Below are 16,095 nucleotides of genomic sequence, written 5' to 3'. Positions count from 1 at the left end.
CTTGCTGCTTGGTCACATGCGTTGGGGACATTTCCTCCTGTGCTCAGCTGCCCACCAGCGCAGGGACGCCAGGCCCTTTCTCAGTGCCCGCTGCAGCCCCCTGGCATTGCCAATGGCCGGGTGAGATGGCCAAGGTCAGGCTGTGCAGTACAGGGAATTACAGCTTGGCCACATGAGAAGCTGCCACCTACAAGTTTGTCAGATTCCCTGTGTTGTGGTTGGAAAGGACAGAGAAGGAAACACAATGGGATTTACTGCCTCGGGGCTCCCCAGAAGAGGCTGGAGAGCCTGGGAGAGACTGGGAAAGTCTGGCTCTGGGAAAGACATCTCAAAACTGCGGATTTTTGCTTGCACAGAGACTTAGCAACCAGCAAATAACTGCTTGTGACTTTTCTCAGTTGTCACGGTCAACGTACGGAAGTTATTTTCAAGCACGCAGCCGGCAGTGATTTTTCATCACTTCATCAACCTGAAGCGTGCAACTTTTGTCAAAAAAAAGACAAACTGCGCGAGAACCGAGACCCGTTTTCTGCATCCCCCCAGGTCACCGGAGGCCAGCCCCTTCCCAGCGCCTCCCAGCGCTAGGCCCGAGTCGGGCGGACCCCGAGCGCCGCGGCTCCCGCGGGCGGCGCCGCGACCACCAGCCCCGCCGGGCCCCGCCGCTTCGCGCCGTCCCGCCCCGCCTGACGCACGAGGCGGAGCCCCCGCGGGCCAATCAGCGCGGGGGGCTGCTGCCACCGCCCAATGAGGGCGGCGGGCCGGCGGCGGCCCGAGGAAGCGGCGCGGCGGCGGTGCGGTGCGATGTGGCCGGCGGCGGCGGGGAGCGGCCCGGGCGCGGCGGCGGCGAGCGGCGGCGCCTGCGCCCTCCTCCTGCTGCTGCTGCTGGCGCTGGTGGTGCGGCAGCTGCTGAAGCAGCGGCGGCCGCCCGGCTTCCCGCCCGGCCCCGCGGGGCTGCCCCTCATCGGCAACATCCACGCCCTGGGCGCGGAGCAGCCGCACGTCTACATGCGGCGGCAGAGCCAGATCCACGGGCAGGTACCGCCGCTCCGGCGGCCTCTGCCGCCTCCCCGGCAGCGGGGCGGACTGGGGCGGGGCGGGGCGGGGCGGGGCGGGCAGCCCCAGGAAGCGGGAGCCGGATGGGGCGTCCCCGTCCCGGGGCTGCCGCGGCGCTCGGAGCCCCCCCCGGCAGCACGGGGAGCGGTCCCGCCGCCTGGCGCCGGCCCGCAGCGGCTCTCGGTGCCCGCGCCCCGGCGGGGAAGGAGCAGCAGGGCGGGGGCGGCCGCCCCGGGGAGGAGGCGGGGGGGCGGAGCACCTCCGCCGGCTAACGGGAGCAGAGGAAGGGGCCCGGTACCCGGTCGGTAACGGGGTCCGGAGCGCAGGGCTTTGGGGCTGAAGAGCCTTTTGGGAGAAGCGGTGCTGCGGTCAGCCCTTCCCGTGGGAGCGGGCGCAGACCGGCGGCGGAGGAGAGGAGCTGTCGCCTCTCTTGGGGCAGCGCTCCCTCCCGGGGCCGGCAGCGGCGGGGAGGAGCTGTCTGCTTGCCTGCCGTTTGCTTTTTTATTTATTTAAATTTTTTTTGGTACAATATTCAAACGGTTGTCCTGCCGCAAATGCAAGTAACCGGCTTGTCTCGCATCCGCAACTCCTGGACATGCCAAAAGGGCTTAAAACTAACAAAATTACAACAGCCAAATAGCAGGTGCTTGGATAATGCAACATTTTTGCTGAAAACGTGTTGCTTCAAAGTACCATCAGTGGCTATTTAGAATATTTACTTACAGTCAATTAGTATAACTATGCAAGAATGGATTTTTTTCTTTTTTTTCGTACTTTCTTGTATGTCAGGTGTTTGTTTTCAATTGACTGGTTTCAAACAACTGATCTGTTCTTACAAGCTTCATAAAAATTAAGCCCAGACGATCTAGCAGGGGAAGGCAGGCAGGTGTTAGCATTTGTAAGTGTGTGTGTGTGTACGCAGACATAAACACACACGTTTTGGTAGTTGTTCGGCATGCCTGTACATCTCCAGAGTGTTTATAACACCTCTGTGCTTTGGCAATAGAAAAAAGTAAATGTGTTTCAAGCAAAATACTAGGACAAGTAGAATGGAAGTAGAAAGGAAAACATGTCATCTAGTGGACTAGGCTTTCTACTTGCCTGGAATGCTGTATGTGGTTCCAGTCACCTGCTGTCAGAAAGGGTCCTGCAGAATTTGAGGGAACTTGAAGATGGCAGATCAGGATTTGGGGGGCTCTGGAAAAATACAATGAAATTACATTTTTTTTAAAAATAAGCTATGGTCAAAGTATACAAAACACACAAATGGTTTGCAGAAATACATCAGGAGTGTTTTCTTGTCCCATAAAAAAGAAGAGCCATTATAACAGTGAAAATATCAAGTTTGCTAAAACGAAATAGTCATAGAATCATTTAGTTTGGAAAAGACCCTTAAGATCATCAAGTCCAACTGTTAACTTAACACTGCCAAGTCCACCACTAAACCGTGTCTCTAAGTGCCATGTCTACATGTCTTAAATACCGCCAGGGACAGCCCCTTTGCTGACAACCCAGTTGTCACAGAATGCATAATTAGGCTAACATTATTTCATATCGTGGATGTCAACTGCTCTGAGATGAAGGAAAAACTAGAGATTTGTGTAGCTAAAAATACAAATTTATAATGCTAAGAAAAGAATGGAAAGGGATATAGGATTTCAATCTTTAGTCTCAGTTTCAATTTTTAAAACTTTGGTTAAGGTTTTCATTTTGTTTATCCTGCATGGGCCTTCTGCAGGATGTATCACGTCTTTCTTCAAGGCATCGAGTGCTGGCCACTTCTGGAAACAGAAGATGGGACTATCTGGGCTGTGCCATCATTTGTTGGATGTCATCATGGCTCTCACTTCTATCATCTGATGGTTCTTTGGGCGCCTGTGCAAAGTACACTGGCGTCCAGGTTCGGAGATGGAAAGGACTGGGTGCAGCGTGGTGGTTTTCACAACTGACACCACTTCTGTGTCTGCCATTGCTAAGTGACATGTTGGAAGTCTTCATGATAGCTTCGGTCCTAGTGCCCTTAACCAAATTAAGCTATTGGAATTTACCTTTACTAAGGCAGAGAGGAGGAGCAGATACGGTAGTAAAGCTTTCCTCCTTCCTGTGGAAACAGTCTCAGCAAATTAGGAAAGTAGACAATATATGTACTTCATTTCTAGTTCTTATATAAAAACTATATATCTAATAATATCTAGTTATGTACTTACAAGTACATACTTATATATACTTACACATACTTATACTAATATCTAGTAATGTTAAGGGACTACATTTTTTCTGAAAAATATGCATTGTCATACCAAATTCACATTTTTTAATGACTACATGAAAGCATCCCCAGTCCTTACTTTGGAGAGCTGGTCACTTTTGGTGCACCGCAAAGCACAGACTGTAGTGTGGGCTAATTTACTCTATCTTTTGATGGTAAATCAGCTCACAACGGATTCTACTGTGTAATGCCACAGTTGTATCACCTCCGGTTACCTGTATGCCCTACTGAAGTTTACACAAGTCTGTATTTGGCATGGATGTTTAGTGTTGTTTCACTTTTTTATTACTTGTTTTTACTTGGTTTCGTTATTTGTTCTTAAGATTTGGTTTTAATGGCATGTTACAATTCTAATTATTTTTTCCCCCCTGCAAAGATCTTCAGTCTCGATCTTGGAGGTATATCTGCAATTGTACTGAATGGCTATGATGCAGTAAAAGAATGCCTCGTTCATCAAAGTGAAATTTTTGCAGATAGACCATCTCTTCCCTTGTTTAAGAAGCTCACAAACATGGGAGGTAAGTGCTAATGTCTTTTACATTAAAATGTCATTTTTGTCCAATAGATGGGTTTGTAATCACATGAAACATTTGCTTTAGCCGTTTTCTGTACTTATTTATCTCCTTTCATAAAATACTTCCTTAAAGATATTATTTGGAAAGGATTGTCACTCTCGGACTATGTTCCATAGCAAGATGTGTGTAATTTTTTGTCTTGTTAACTAATTTTATTATCTTTTTCTTTTATTATCTTATGGGGGGGGAAATAAAGCGTTGCATAAAATACTGTGTCAAAATATTTTTTCAGGCTTACTGAACAGTAAATATGGCAGAGGATGGACAGAACATCGCAAATTAGCTGTAAATACCTTTCGAATTTTTGGATATGGTCAAAGGTCCTTTGAACACAAAATTTCAGAAGAATCTATGTTTTTCCTTGATGCCATTGATACGTACAAAGGCAGAGCATTTGATATTAAGCACTTGATAACAAATGCTGTTTCAAACATTACTAATTTGATTATTTTTGGAGAACGTTTTACGTACGAAGATACTGAATTTCAGCACATGATTGAGATTTTTAGTGAAAATATTGAATTAGCTGCTAGTGCTTCTGTATTTTTATATAATGCTTTTCCTTGGATTGGTATCTTGCCATTTGGGAAACACCAGCAGCTGTTTAAAAATGCAGCTGAAGTCTATGACTTTCTTCATGAGCTTATTGAACGTGTCTCTGAAAATAGGAAGCCTCAGTCACCTCGACATTTTGTAGATGCATATCTAGATGAGATGGACTGCAATGAAAATGATCCGGAGTCTACATATTCAAGAGAAAACTTAATTTTCTCTGTTGGAGAACTCATCATAGCTGGGACAGAAACCACAACAAATGTTTTAAGATGGGCAGTGTTATTTATGGCACTTTATCCAAACATTCAAGGTAAGAACTTTGACATTTTCAGGAACTGACACGCTTTCCTATTGCAAATTTAAAATGCTTTTTGGAAGTGGTGCTGTGATCCTTAGTCGTAACCCAAAAGGAAAGTTTATCTATATTATTCTATTGTATCATTTACCAAACATACTACAGACAGATGTGAAAATCTTATTTTATATGCAGATGAAGAGGATATCAAAAGTCAAGTATGATAACGTTTTAGCGTATTATTTTGTAAATATATTTTTATGAAGCTTTAATGTTTTTAATAAAGTGTTTAATATATTTAAGTTTAGTGTTGCCATGTGTTGTATTGGTTGGTAGATATACTGATCTATATAGTTAATTATAAGCAAATGTAATTAAATATGAAATTAATAAGTTAAATTAAAAATGTCACAGCATCAGCAAAAACGTAAATCAGGTTGTGGTTCACAGTTTAGGTACAATTTCTTTTTATCCTTAAGTGCCTCAGTTCACAATAGATTTACCTATTATAGACATGTATATTTATACTTTTGGAAGTACAAAAATAGCATTTAAAAATAAGTGTTACAGTCATTCTGAAGTAAGAAGAACGTTGCTCTAACGTCAATTTGACCATCATCATCGTCATTTCAGAATGGGGTTAGCAGCAATACCCGTAGCTATAAGGCTCTTGCGAGCTGAAGTTCTGCATAGGAACCAGATATCTTTACATATGAAAGATTATATTTTCTTCTTATGGTAGTAGGTGCATGACTATACCTTCTGATTTTCCCAGCTAGAATAATTTTTAATTTAAAATGGGTGGGCAAAAAGTAATTCTTATTTTAAAAGTGGAGATCAAATTTTATACTTATGTTTAACGTAAATACAGCTTTACTTGGAAAAAAATGAAAATAAAATATGATGATAATGTATGTCAAGGCCTGACATGCTATAAACAGTGAAAATCATTCAGATTAAATCAAGAAGTTGATGCCGAAGCGCTTTTATTGCTATTTTTTATCATTATTTTAAGTCCCATATTCAGTGAGCTGGTTAAAATGTCTGTCTAAGCAAGTAGAACCAAAGTTCGCTCAAATATCTCCTGAGAGCCGTAACCTCTTACATATTTTCTTATTTTCATTTACTCAGCTATTTTAGTTAGTTGATTAATTAATTGAACATGAGGAAACCGATTTAAGAATAAAAAATAGGAAAACTTTCTTCTAGCCTAGGATTAAAAGCAAGATCTAACAGGATTTAAGTTGTTAATTTTAACAACTTTGAGGGACATATTTAAGAGAAATATGTAGCTTCAGCTCACTAAGTACAGCCAATAATTTTTTTTTGTGGAAGCTTGAAACTGCAATTGCTATTTTTAACCAGCCAGCACATTTCAGACCATTTTAAACAAATGGGTTTAAAAAATTAAACGTTGCTTTTATGCTTCTGAATTCCACTGATTCATCTGGATGCTTTACACAGTATAATAAGGAAGTCTACCAAAAAAGAAAAACATTTCATAAAATGAAAAAAATAGAATTTGATTTTATAGGTCCTTAAGTTTCAGGAAGCATGTATACATTGTCCATATTTTAGTTAAAATACATTAAGTGCCATAATTAGTCAATAGGATATATTTATGCTTTAAATTATATAAAAAGTCCAAATGCGAAAATGCCCACTTAAAGTTTCTGATCAGTCTGTCCTGGCTCAAAAATAACATTCATATCTTAAAACAAGAACATCCTTATTCCTTCTCGATTAAGATCTGACCAAGATACTGTTTTTCAATAAAGATCAAGAAAACTTTGAAGTTTTGTGTCTCGTATGCACTGGCTGATTTTGTAGAGATCCACTCACCTAAAATAACCTTCTGATCTCAGGTGCTGTGATACCACGAGTTTCTGAATTGGTATTCAAAATCAATTGATCTGGATAAAAATTAAAATTACCGTTACCTTTCATTTATTTAGACTTTTTCTGTCCAAGTATTACAATATACACTGATAGCACCACTACATCACAGAACGTACTTTCACAAAGCTGCTTTTCACCTCTTTATTTTGATGTGAAACATTGTCGTCTCAGGTTGAAAGACCTGGTGATTCTGGTGGAATTTTTCTGACATTTCCCAGATTTTCATTACTGGTTCCACACGAATTGCAGAAGTCCAGCTTTGTTTTAGTTAGGAGCCGTTTGGCAGTTTCAACAAAGAAAGTGTATCAAGAAAGAAGAGGCAGTTTGAATGCCTTTGAGATTAATTAAATAACCTGTGAAGTTAATTTTAAAAACAGCTTAAAAAAACCCCAGTGATTGAATTTGTTCCTTTTCAGTTAAATTTGGACTCACATCCCTCTTAACTCACACTGTATTGTATAAGATATTTTCAGTTTAAGAGTGAATTATTTTCCACTGCGACAATTCTAAAGAATCATATCAGAATTAGACAAGTTCAGGTGGCTAACTTCAGCGTTACCTGTGTTCACTCCAGTATTTAACGTACTTTATCTTTGCAGTCTTTTGCTTGTTTCTTTAGTTTTGAAGAGCTCCAGAAATAAAAGTATACACAAGCAAAGAAAAGTATGTTAAAATACGATTTTACTGAGAGTAATTACTTTTGAAATGAAGATTACTGGTATATATACTAGTACTAATTCCTACTAGCAGGATAAGGAATATAGAATCAAAATTTAAAAGCTTATAAGCTACTATGTTTATATAAGATTTTTTTATGTTTCGGTATTCTTTTAAAAGTATGTATTTTATAGCTTAAGTTAAAAGATGAAGGATATTACACAATAAACATCAGCTTTTATTCCTATTCCTAACAGGTCAAGTTCAAAAAGAAATCGATTTAGTCATTGGCCCAAACAAAATGCCTGCCTTAGAAGAGAAATGCGAAATGCCGTACACTGAGGCCGTTCTACATGAAGTTCTAAGATTCTGTAATATAGCTCCACTAGGTATTTTTCACGCAACTTCCAAAGATACTGTTGTGCGTGGTTACTCTATTCCTGAAGGCACTACAGTCATTACAAACCTCTACTCAGTTCATTTCGATGAAAAATACTGGAGCAACCCAGAAGTCTTTTTTCCTGAGAGGTTTTTGGACAGCAGCGGGCAGTTTGTCAAGAAAGAGGCATTTATTCCTTTTTCTCTAGGTAAGACTGATTCCTTCCACTGTTTCTTTTCATAAATCTAGAAATGTATAAAATGTAAGTGATGGCAATAAATCAGGAATGGATAGAATGATATAAAATATCCACCGTTCTGATGGAACTGCTATTTTAAACATATTCAATATAATGCACTCTGGACATAATGCATTTTAGCATAGTATCTTTTCTATAGATGAGCTCATTATTATATAAACTAACAAAAAAAGCACAATATCTTCTTATCTGAGGAGTCTATAAATTTTATATCATTGCAGTATATAAGTGTTACTCATTTCACAATTAATAGTCATTTGCTGCTAAATTCATTACATACAGGGGATTTACACAACCAGCTTTCAAATTGCAGCACCAGAAATTGCAGATTTTATTCAGAACTAGCTTGAGGGTTAGCATGGTAGCACTGCATTCTGTTCTGAGGAAATATTCTGGCAGTCCTAAAATCATTATGCATTTGTCTTCTGATGCCTGTAAGAGGGTATAATTTACCTTACATACGATTATCAACCTAAGAATTGAGTGTTTAAGCTAACTGCCAGGGCTACCTCCACAGTCCATAGAAAGACATAGCCTTGTGTGGAGGGGAACTTTGCTTATGTTTCTAGGATGCTTTTTCTCCAAAAAATAGAAGGAGCCAAGACAAGACAATTCCCTTGGAATAGATGCACAACATTCTAAATGGCCAAAGTTAGATTTGATGAAGCCCATCTTTACTGTGTATTCTTTATGTTTCTTTTTGCCTGTTTGACGTTACCAGTTCCAGATGATGTTACCCATTCATCTGTGTCTTCCACAGCCACGTTTCCTCCCTGTAACTAGTCATACACGGAATGAAAACTATTATTTTAAGGCATTATCCAGACCTGTTTCATATCTTTCTGCTTACCAAGTTATAGTGATTGCCAGATAACAATGATTGGCAGTAGATGTAATTAAGAAAATAGAAGGGGACAAAGGCTGAAATTCACAGTATCATTTTTTTAAAACATCTTCTGTCTAGATTGGCGTTTCAAGATAAGATAAAGTAGCTAACAGTTTATCTAAATTGATTTGACAGAATTAGTTACAGTGGCATTTGTCTAGTGAGAGGGATAAATTCTTTAAAATCTGTTTCTTGCCATAAATTATCACCTATCTTCTCTTACAGAAGAGGATAAGAATGGTCATTCTTACTTACTACAAGACCGTTTTTTTTTTTTTTCATAACAAGAGTGAAAATGTAATTGAACACATTTTAAGTCTTCTCAAAACCTTCTTTTCAATCCAGGAAGAAGACATTGTCTTGGAGAACAACTAGCTCGAATGGAAATGTTTTTGTTTTTCACTTCATTACTACAGCGATTTCACCTGTGTTTTCCTCATGGAGTGATTCCAGATCTCAAACCAAGGTTAGGCATGACATTACAACCGCAGCCGTACCTCATCTGTGCGGAAAGACGGTGAAGAGAGGGGTCTATATTGGCACAATGCTCCAAGTTGCAGCTGAGGATCCACTTCGCCTTCTATTTCTAAATGTGTTCATGTCAGAAGAACAAAAATTTAAAGGAATTGCAGATAAATTCTGACTGTTTGTGCAGAAGTTAATAGTTTCTGTTTACTTGGTTTTCACAAAAAGGCCCTCAACCAAAAACATGAAACACAACCTGTGTTTAAAGTTGATGTTTTCACTCCAGAAGTCTGTTTTGAATCTAACTTCTAATTCAGTTTTTAAATACTTAATTACCTAGCAAGCCATTTTACTTTGAAAGGATATTTTTATAAACATGGAGAATATGGCTTAAAATGTTTATACTCAGATTTGTCTGTGGAAATCTCATTTACATTACTCCAGCTAAGCTGTTCTTTATAATTCTCCATTAAATTTCCATAGCAAAAAGGTTTTAAAGGTATCTATTTAAATTTCTGTAACTCGGAATAAACTATCTTTTCCAGCCTTGACAAACAAATTGTCTGTTAAAGTATTTTAATCCTCCCTTCTCCTTGTCCCATCTTCCCAGTTGGTCATAATTTTCTAGTGAATCAGATAACTGTGTGAATTCACTTTTAAGAACTTTTATGGCTTACGTTTAATTTAGTAACATATACAAAGTGTTCAATTATTGCCATACGCCTGACAATTACAGCAGGCTTTTTTGCCAGTTTATTGCATTTCCAGACACATGTCGTCCATTGCCTCCTAACGCAAAGCATTTTGTAATGATTAATCTCTGCCTGAGTAGCCTGGAAAAAACAGCGTTTTTGCTACCGGAGTCACATGCAGATATACTACGAGTCAAGAAAATAAGCTGCTCATGAGTCCAACCAGAGAAGAGACCTTTTTGGGAGGGGAGTAGGGTGGGGAGAAACAGATTTTAAATGCATTTTAAGCACAAGTTTTAGGCATGCCAGCTACTCTTGACTTATGCCAGCTTCATTTTTTTTTTAAATCATGACACCTCTTGCTTTATGGTTGTTGGAAGATCAAGATTTATGCACACAGGCCCTACAGGAGAACCTGACAGTCTAAATACAGTATGTTCTGTCCCTAACGTGTGGGGAGAAGTGGGGCCTCAGAATAGGGTTCAGAACAAAACGGACACTGAGCAAACAGCTATTTAAGGACAGGGCTGAATATTAGACCTTGCTCTTTATACAGCTTATGCTTCAACTTGGAGCTGCAGGAAAGTTCAAAGGCAGGAATTAATGATTTTCTGCTGACTCGATGTTTTCAGCTTTTACTAAAAAGAAATGCTTCGCTTCTTTTGAAACAGCAAAAGAGAAGGATCAAACAGAGCTAGTACCAGTCCACTTGTATAATAGCCTATTGACTTGAGATGCAGCAGATCCAAATTAAATTACTTTGCCTGAGGGTAGTCAGACCCACACGTGCCACGCAGAGCATCTCAAACACATGTTCCTGGTGCTGTGAAGAGGGTGGGCAGGCTACTCCTCTTGCTGAATAACGGCCTGCCTGTTGAGAAGATTTAAGATTCAAAAAGGAGAGGAAGGAGGGAAGCCTGATTGCTGTGCATTGGGCACACCATGAAAGCTGCAAATAAACTGCTCCTAAGATATTGGCAAACAGTGGGGCTTAAGAGTCAAGATAGGGGCTTTTCTGGATACTTGTAAAAGTAGGTATTGGGTGCTTGTGAAATGTTTAAGTAAAAATTGTAGAATCTACAAAATTTAGGTGCCTTCAGTATGAAGCAATCCCAACCAGAAGAGTTCAGTGCTACAGTTCTGGACTCGGGGTAGTTCTTCCTGTATCCCACCCTGTGCTCTTGGATCAGACAGCCAGAGTTTTGTTAGTATCTGGGCTTGCCTTCTGGGTTGCAAGAACTCTAGAACATCCTTTGGTTAAAACATGATTCAAATAATCCTAATTGAAGTGAGGGGAGCATTAAAAAAAAAAAAAAAAATCAAGAACCAGTTCTTTTTGGGGCTACGTTCAAAATGCAGCTGGCCAGGGATAATTCCCTTATGCTGAGGTACTTTGAGATCTAACTCCTCTCTAGTCTTGAATCCATTTAATGAGAATCATATTGATTATGTGTCATTCTGGTTTCTAAATCAAAACGCCGTATAAAAGCCTCAGATTATCAATCCAAACTTTTACCGTTATATGCCAATTTACGGTCTCATTTAAGCAATCAAATACATTTGACAAACTGTCTTTTCTGTAAATCTGTGTCGGTATTGGTTATATTTACATGTTTCATTCTGCATCCACTTTTTCCCTATTTCCCTATCCACTTCAACTTTTTTCTCTGCTTATTAACCCAACCTACCCTTAACAACCATTCTGTGTGCTTGTGGACTCATTCCCTTTCTTCTTCCTACTGACAGGAAAATTGCTGAATAGATGTGCCCGTCTCCCTTTCCCCCACACCAGCTTTTCTTGCAAATGAAACTTCAGTGCACTCCAAGTGGGAGAACAATTCTGCAGCCACAACGTAGGCAGTGTTGATAACTATATTGCACAAGATGATCTGATGTGCACTGACTTTATGCAGCAGAAATTTAGCATTGTCTCTATTCGGTGGTATTCAGCATCTCTCTCCAAATGTTCCTTGCCTGTAACTAGACTTGACCAGAGCTTGCGGCGAAGTCATGGATCTTTCTGCATTTGTTCTGGTGATCCCTCCTTAAGCATCATCATCGTGCTTCTGATACAAGATCATTCTATTTTCTAGTAAAGTTGCAGAAGTTATAAAATTGTAATCCTGAAAAGAATTCAGTTGATTTACATTCATTTCATACACTCACACTACAATCTATTAATTTCACAGAGTATTTTTTTGACCTCCCGTGGGCCCGATCCAATATCAATAGAAGGAAGGTCTTTCCTTCTGGACTCTGGCCTTTTTGGACGTGTCCAAATATAAATTCAGATGTCTATGAGCCAATGACACTGAAAACGGGCATAAGATGAGGGAAATCTATATTGAAAAGCTGTAATTCTAAAGCAGCTTGGGATTCATAGTGGGTTCTTAGTTAAACATGAACTTTAACTGTGCAGCCAAAAGATCTTGTACTGATAAAATATTGAGTGAGTATACAGAAGCTATATATGTATTTGGAGCTGGCACAAGCATTCCTTGAATACTGTGTCCTGTTCTGTGGTCTATAACTGAAGAAGCATTTAAAAAAATGGTTAGTGTTCCTATAAAGCTGTAAAAATGACTAAGAATATGTTTATGCTATACGTTGTGGATTGCTGCAAGGTACTTCTGATTTATGAGCTGACCAAATAGTATGCCATCATATCAGGGCAGTACCATGTCCAAGCTAATATGCTTCCATTTCAGAATGATTTATTATTTCAGACTTGGTGACACTCTGGCACTGTTAGAAAGTTTTCGGATAAGTTGGAAGCTCAAGCATGTCTCCAGAATATACACCACAGAAACGTACTGTAGAACATACTGGCTAGTGACACGTTGGAGACAATTCATTTGCTTGGTTTAACAAACGCGTGATTAAATGACTTGATTACAGTCTTCAGCTACCTAAACAGAGAACAAAAGGTTGATAAAAGATCTCTTCAGTAAGTAGACAAGAATATAAATAGAAGTCAAGGTGACATATCTTTAAACTAGGAACCAGGTGAATACTTTGAACAGCTTTAGGTGAAGAATCAAGGATATAACTAGCAGTGAGGACAGGCAGTCCTGGATTGTTACAGAAATTTTAAAATCACTTATCAGACCTTTCTCCTGTGCTCTGGTTCTAATTTGCACTGTCTTCAGCATGAGAAGTAAATGACATAAGGTTACAGTAGTCCCTCCTGGCTCAATTATCAGCTTATAAAATTTACTGTTCTCTCTGAACTCCAAACCTCTGCCAGCTATTCAAGTGTTAAAGCAGCCTGAGCTCACATAGCAAGCACATTTTTTCTTGATTTAGTATGTTGTTCTGCTACACAATTAGATTCTGAATCTAATGCTGATAGTGAAAATAAACTATTAATCTGCATTTTGTTTTAGCTTGAATTGAGCCTAATGGTTTCTACAAGCACTAGTGAGTAGATGAGGTAGATTATGTTGTCGTTAAAATAGCACATTCACCTAAAAAGTAGTAAATTCAGAGAGAACACAATAAAAGACAGTCAAATCACTTTGCAAAAGGAGTGAAAATAGTATTATGTAAATTTTGCAACAATGCATTGAATGGGAAAATATAAGGATCAAGGATAAACGGGGGAAAAAAAATCACAATGGTGAAGATGCCAGATCAGAATTTATCTTTGGGTGAGATTGATGGAATGATGAAAACACAAGATAACACAGCCAAGTACAGTGGACTATTCAGTAAGAGTCTGAAAGGTAAACTCTCAGTATAAATTGGTCTGTGAAGGTACAGACATGCACTTTCCTAGCAGCTACATGTCTGAGGTGGTTTTTTGGCATTTGGGCCTCATAATTCAAACCCTTTGTCTAATCAAGATCAAATTAAGCTTCTGTTCTGGAAATATTATGCCTTATTCTGTTCCTTTCATACAATACAATTTGAGGATCAGCAGATTCTTCCATTTCTAGATTATCCCTTTAGATATTTTTGAAGGCTGTCAGCTATCTTGATGTCAATGTGATTAGAATTAGGCAGAAGCCATACTCAGAGCTGTCATTTCTTAGGAAGACTGCCAGACTGCAGGAGACATTACGTTTGTTACGTTCTTCTGAACAAGTAACATTCCAAATAGATTAAATCCATTAAAATAATGGAGCATATCAAGAATGTGCGATCTAATCCAATAGTTTACTATTACCGCAGCAGATGGCTGCTTGCCTAAAATTTTGCATATGATACATACCAGCCTATAGTAATATACCAGAAAACAGAATAAACTTACTATTTATTCCCTTGCTGGTTTCACGTGCTGACTTCCTTTTCTACGCTCATACTAAAAAATCTTAAAATAAATATTTTTAATTTGTATAAGCAATGATTTATCAGAAGCATGAAAAAAATATTACATCTAAACAAAAGACCTTCTTACATTACAGTTAATTTTTTAGTTTTTTAATTTAGACATTAGTCCCACCATTAACATCTAGACAACAAGGTCCATGCTGTGTGCCCCAGGGACACTCTTATACCCTCACTAAAACGAGGGAATAAAGGATGGCTCAACTGTTGTTCAGGTCCTTCAGTAATACAGGTAATCCAGCTAGGGTTTTATACCAAGGAGGAATGAAAATTAGGTAATAGAATCGATATGGATAAAACCTCTTAAAGAATTCGAGTTGAGATTCTCAGGTAATTAAGTTTTCTTTTTCCACACGTGTCTCCGTTTAAGGAGTCCAACTGCCCTTTTAGTTCTCTTCAACTTGCACAATAAGCTCAGTTAAAATAATAATGTTGGTGAACATGCCTAACTTTTCCAGGAAAAACATAGGTACTCATGCCCCTTCCGTGCCTATATATGTTAGGAAGTTAATTCAATTGCTCTTTTTGGAAGCATAAAAGTTGCTCTTTAAAGCCCCTTCAAGGCATCTTCAGATCTTGTTCCATTGTATTGTATATCACATAAAGACATACTGTTTCTCTTTCAAAGAATATACAGTCTAAACTGTCACAGTATAGCGGAAAATGCAACATACCTTAATATCGCGTTTACTTCATCACAAGTTGTAGATAGTCTATAGAATATTCAAGTTCTTCGTGTCATAAGAAATGTTATGATTATATATTTGAAAAGAAATTATAGGAATAATTCATTGTTGATTGCAATGAAACTCAGTGCCAAGGGCTAAAATTTATCTAAAACCCCCACTTGCTTAAACTAATCCTCTTTGTAAGCATCCAACACCTCCCAATGTCTTCAGTACACACTTTCTTAAGATCTAGAGAGGACCATATAGCTTGACAAATATTTTAAAAAAAAACAAGCTTTAGCAAACTAACTTTGGACAATCATATTTTTTAAAAACATTTTGGCTACTGCATTTCCATTTATTAGTAAGCTGACAACTAGACAGAATCTTAATTCTTGTTTGTTTTTTGTCATGTCGTTTTTTGTTGTCTGTTGCTTGTCTGTTTTTTCAAAAGGATTCCAGATCTCTCCCTCAACACTAAGTCCGGTGGGAGATGTATTACCAGTTAAATACTCAGTAACTGAAAAGCTTTTAATATTCACTGAAGTAGAGATTCAGTTGACACATCCAGTTCCTGTTGTTTGAATGTTATTATTTGACTATTTTCTATCATTGTGCACCTTTTCTTATTGGTATTTAAAGTGATCCGTATCAGATCTCATCTCTAGTACTAGTATGTAAAAATAGGTCCAGAAAGGATCTCAGTAAGTTATACAGTTCACTCATCTGACCCAATAATATGTTTTTCTGAAACCTGTTTTTTGGACTTTTTTTTTATTTTTAAAGACTTCCCTAATAGTCCAAGGCAATCTATTTCAGTGAGTCACAGCCCTCTCAGTCCGTAGACAATTAGCCTTGTTGAGCCCGAATCTTCCGTCTTGCAATCTAAAGCTGTTACTTGTCCTAAACACAATTAACACCGAAAACATTATTCTGATTACTTTGCTCTTTGAAGGAGCCTTATTAAGCATTTAAAATCTTAGAATATCTCACTTAAGTCTCTTTTTCTCTAGTCTCAGAAACATCTCGAATTAATTTAATCTTTCTTCTTCTCTTTAGGCCATGTCTTCCACATTTCTGGTCAGTCTACTGTTCTGTACTGGAATTCTGCAAT

General features: G+C 38.9%; 1 protein-coding gene across 3 annotated transcripts; it reads left to right on the top strand.

Annotated features, from left to right (window-relative positions):
• Nucleotides 1–773: 773 nt before the first annotated feature.
• LOC134515206 (vitamin D 25-hydroxylase) lies at nucleotides 774–9,962 on the top strand. 3 transcript variants are annotated; one of them, XM_063333912.1, is made up of 5 exons: nucleotides 774–1,035; nucleotides 3,699–3,840; nucleotides 4,595–4,762; nucleotides 7,561–7,890; nucleotides 9,173–9,962. In XM_063333912.1, the coding sequence occupies exons 1-5, from the start codon at nucleotides 802–804 to the stop codon at nucleotides 9,346–9,348; spliced, it is 1,050 nt and encodes a 349-aa protein (XP_063189982.1). In that variant the 5' UTR covers nucleotides 774–801; the 3' UTR covers nucleotides 9,349–9,962. The 3 variants fall into 3 exon arrangements, with proteins under 3 accessions (XP_063189982.1, XP_063189981.1, XP_063189983.1); XM_063333911.1 differs by having other exon boundaries at nucleotides 4,130–4,762; XM_063333913.1 differs by lacking the exon at nucleotides 774–1,035 and having other exon boundaries at nucleotides 3,702–3,840; nucleotides 4,566–4,762.
• The last annotated feature ends 6,133 nt before the right edge of the window (nucleotides 9,963–16,095 follow it).

This window comes from Chroicocephalus ridibundus, chromosome 4 (assembly GCF_963924245.1).
Source record: "Chroicocephalus ridibundus chromosome 4, bChrRid1.1, whole genome shotgun sequence".
In the NCBI taxonomy this organism is placed as follows: domain Eukaryota; kingdom Metazoa; phylum Chordata; class Aves; order Charadriiformes; family Laridae; genus Chroicocephalus; species Chroicocephalus ridibundus.
Note: the sequence above shows the minus strand (reverse complement) of the source record. Positions and strands in the feature narration are given on the sequence as shown.

Coding starts and splice junctions, on each gene's coding strand:
- LOC134515206 (XM_063333911.1), top strand. CDS start 802: ATGTGGCCGGCGGCGGCGGGGAGCGGCCCGGGCGCGGCGGCGGCGAGC. Junction 1,036..3,698: donor AGAGCCAGATCCACGGGCAG/GTACCGCCGCTC, acceptor CCCCCTGCAAAG/ATCTTCAGTCTCGATCTTGG. Junction 4,763..7,560: donor ACTTTATCCAAACATTCAAG/GTAAGAACTTTG, acceptor TATTCCTAACAG/GTCAAGTTCAAAAAGAAATC.